This window comes from Hydra vulgaris, chromosome 01, assembly GCF_038396675.1.
Source record: "Hydra vulgaris chromosome 01, alternate assembly HydraT2T_AEP".
Lineage (NCBI taxonomy): Eukaryota > Metazoa > Cnidaria > Hydrozoa > Anthoathecata > Hydridae > Hydra > Hydra vulgaris.
In genome coordinates this window covers 73,220,699-73,224,363 of record NC_088920.1, presented here as the reverse complement: position 1 = coordinate 73,224,363, position 3,665 = coordinate 73,220,699, and the positions used below count along the sequence as shown (strand labels likewise).

General features: G+C 28.5%; 1 protein-coding gene across 1 annotated transcript; it reads left to right on the top strand.

Moving 5' to 3' along the window:
• Nucleotides 1–1,540: 1,540 nt before the first annotated feature.
• Nucleotides 1,541–2,796, top strand: LOC136074705 (putative nuclease HARBI1). The gene is made up of 3 exons (XM_065787047.1): nt 1,541–1,567; nt 1,734–1,991; nt 2,202–2,796. Exons 1-3 carry the CDS (start codon nt 1,541–1,543, stop codon nt 2,391–2,393), a joined length of 477 nt encoding a protein of 158 aa, XP_065643119.1. The 3' UTR covers nt 2,394–2,796.
• The last annotated feature ends 869 nt before the right edge of the window (nt 2,797–3,665 follow it).

Below are 3,665 nucleotides of genomic sequence, written 5' to 3'. Positions count from 1 at the left end.
TTGATTTATAACTAACTCAAGTTTTGCATTTGATAAAAAAGTTGTTGGTGATCAATTTTATTGCGTTAAATTCAAAACAGCATTCTTTAGACAATTTTTCTACAGATTTTGTGCATTCATTCAAAGGATGCTGATTTATTTTTCTTACGCCAAAGGTGCCATTTCTACTCATTGTGTCATGCAAAAACATGATATTTTGCGGAAGTGTGTCTGCATGTCCACACTTGATGGATTTGTCATATCAGCTCTGGTTCACAGTTTTGATAAAAGACAGTTGTAGACAAATATAGTTTTTCATAATAGTAAAAGTATTTCATTTTTATACCTAAGAAATGTTTACTTTCAAAATTTAACATTGTTTTCATAAATGTGTGTTATTCGTAATTTATAACCATATATTCGTCTAGACAAAATGTTAATTTCTCAAAATAAGGATAAATGAGCCGAAATTATAAAATAATATAAATAGACCCCCTTAATCGGGTAATGTTTATGGGTTATAATATAATAACCTAAAAGCACTATTTGATTAGGCGTAATAATAATAATAAATTAAATTTCAAATGAAGAAGACTGATATATATATATATATATACATACATATATATATATATATATATATATATATATATATATATATATATATATATATATATATATATATATATATATATATATACAGTGTCTGAAATTCGGCTTTTTCAGCCTCAAGGGCTTGACTCCAACAGTACTTTTTACCTTGGGCCAATGCTATAAACAATTCGAAGTTTTTTTCGAGAAAAAAAATCTTTCGTAAAAACGCAATTTTTAAAGTAAATTATTTACACGTAAAAAAATGCGTAAACTCGAAGAATTTATCGCTATTTGTATTTTTTTCGGCCATTGCTATAAAGCATAAAACGTATACGTCACTTAAATTCACGCACTTTTTATATCCGTAATACGTCATTGATAACAACAATTTTTTTAAAAAATTTTATTAAGTAGGCCTACTAAATAAATTTTATTAGTTATTAAGTAGGCTGTGCTGACTATTCTATTTTTATAAATATTTTTACATTCTAGTATTTGGTGTTTTAAAAAACTGTGTAAAATTAAAATAGGAACATGGATTTAATTTTGAATAAAATTTGAAGATTTAGATTTCGAAGTTGCAGAAAATGAGCTTCGCCACCGATTGCCTCGAGAGGTTGGAGTTTAAAGCATTACTTAAAATTACTAAATTTTGATGTTTTTTTAATGATTTGTTATCGAACAAAATCAGAAATCATACTAAATATGCACAGAAATTATATTTTTGTTTTGTTTTTCAACTTCATTTTAGTTTAATGGTCGCTCTTTTAACGAAGATGTTTCTGACAACGTTTTTCGAGAGCAGTATCGAGTCCCAAGGGCTGTATTAGATTTTTTAGAAACTAGGCTTAAAGATGATTTGCAACATTATACTAAGCGAAATAAAAGCATTTCAGTACGTTTCCAGATAATGGTATTTCTTCATTTTATTGGCACAAATGTTTTTTTCATGTTCTCAGAGACTGTCATGGAATCTCCACTAACACAATTTATCGTATTATACACAGTGTAGGAGAAGCTATTGTAAATGTTAGTGTATTAAGTTAATAAAACTATTGAAAGTTTTACGTTGTCATATAAAGTTGCTTATTATTTTTATTTTAGTAAGTAAATTAAATCTAAGTTTAGTAAAGATAAAAATTGTTATCCTATAAGATTAGATTCGACAAGAGATCATAAAGTGGCCCAATGATTGCTCCACTCTTCCACAGAAGTTCATAGAAATCAGAGGTTTTCCGTGCGTATGTGGTGTCCTGGATGGATCTCATATACTCCTTTCTAACCCTCCTCAAGCAGATGAAGATTCTCTAATCAATCGCCATCATGTCCATAGCATAAATGCAATGGCAGTATGTGGACCCGACACATCCATATTTTATGCATCGACTAACAGTCCAGGAAGGTGGCATGATGCACATGTAAGTCTGTCACTAAGTTATATTTTACAACTGTTAGTGCACTAATGCCGGCTATTCAACTAGTACGTGACACTCTTTGGAATGTTCATATTTGAACATGCTATTTGAACTATTATGATTGCTAATTTTAATGTAGCTTAGACTAACTAATATAATGTATTATAATGTAACTTACAGTAAATTTAAATATTGTGACTTTACTGCTATTAGGTTCTAAGAAATTGCAACCTATGGAACAAGTTTGAAATTGGAGAGCTTCCATTTAATGGAGCTGTAATTTTGGCTGACTCTGCGTACCCATGTCGAGAATGGTTAATTCCACCTTTTCCCGGTGATCCAGACGGAGCTCAAAAACGTTTCAACATAGCACAGAGAAAAACTAGAAACATAATTGAGCGATGATTTGGAATTGTCAAAAACAGGTTTTATGCTTTGAAAACTGGAATTCGTTTGCATAAGGTCGAAGATGCCTCTAAGCTTATCATGTGTGGATTTGTTATCCATAACTTGTGTATTCGACATGGAGACAACGGTAATGACTTTGAAGAACGCGAAGAAGAACAAGCTGATGAAAATCTAGCTCAAGAAAATCAGAATGATAGAGCTTTGAATAGACGATTACAGCTACTTAACTACTTTACTTAAAAATATTGTTTAAAAATTCATAAACAATTTGTTCTAGAGCATAGGATCTATCAAAATTGTTTAGACATGGATCATAGATTTGTGTCTAAATTAGTTGAATTAAAATTGGAAAAAAATTTACACAATGATTTTTTAATAAATGCAAGAAATTTTTATAAAAAATTAGACCATAAAAATATATGTTGATATTTGTTTTTAAGTATGTATATTTTGTTTTTTATAGAGCACGCTTAAAAAATAATAGGAGATTTGTTAACTTTATAGTTGTAATGCCTGTATCTATTTCACATCGCAACAGCATTGGTCTTAATGTTTGTGTGAAGTTTTACAGAATTTATTACTGTAAGGCAATGGGTGATAAAAAAATGAAATAACAATAACAATTTCAGATTAGAGTTATTTTTTTATTGTTACTAAAAAAATGTAATTGGTCATGGTTATACAAGACGAATGTTTAAATATAGTATATATTTTTATACAATAATTTTTCAAAATTTAACATAAAATTATGATGTAGCTTTTCTCTTAATGCAAGAGAATATCCTTCTAAAACAAAAAAAAATTTTTAATGATAAAGTTATACTAAATATTTTTACAAATTAATTTAAAAAAATAAAAAATAAAATACCGTGTCTGTATTTACAAAATGTTGCTGGTTTGAAGGTTGCATTTTCTCATGCATTAGCTTTGTTGCTGTTGTGTAATATATTGTTAAAGCCTTTTCTTTTCGAATTTGCTGTTGCCTGAGGGCAACGTCCAATTTCAAAAGTTTATCTCTTAACTCTTGTTCTTTTTCTAATCTTTCTTTTTCTAACCCTAAAACACTTACTTTCAATTTTTTAAACCTTCCATCTACCAAGAGACTTTCTCTAGCTTGTTTTCTTTTTAAATTTTTTAATGCCCCCATTGATGGTTTATTTTGAATTGAATCTAAAATTTAATTCTAGGTGTCAAAACAAGATCAGTTAACTAAAATAATAAGAAAGGTGGTTTAGATTCCTTTAAAAATAAGAAGTTTTTGATGGTTTT

Coding starts and splice junctions, on each gene's coding strand:
- LOC136074705 (XM_065787047.1), top strand. CDS start 1,541: ATGGAATCTCCACTAACACAATTTATC. Junction 1,568..1,733: donor CTCCACTAACACAATTTATC/GTATTATACACA, acceptor CTATAAGATTAG/ATTCGACAAGAGATCATAAA. Junction 1,992..2,201: donor GAAGGTGGCATGATGCACAT/GTAAGTCTGTCA, acceptor TACTGCTATTAG/GTTCTAAGAAATTGCAACCT.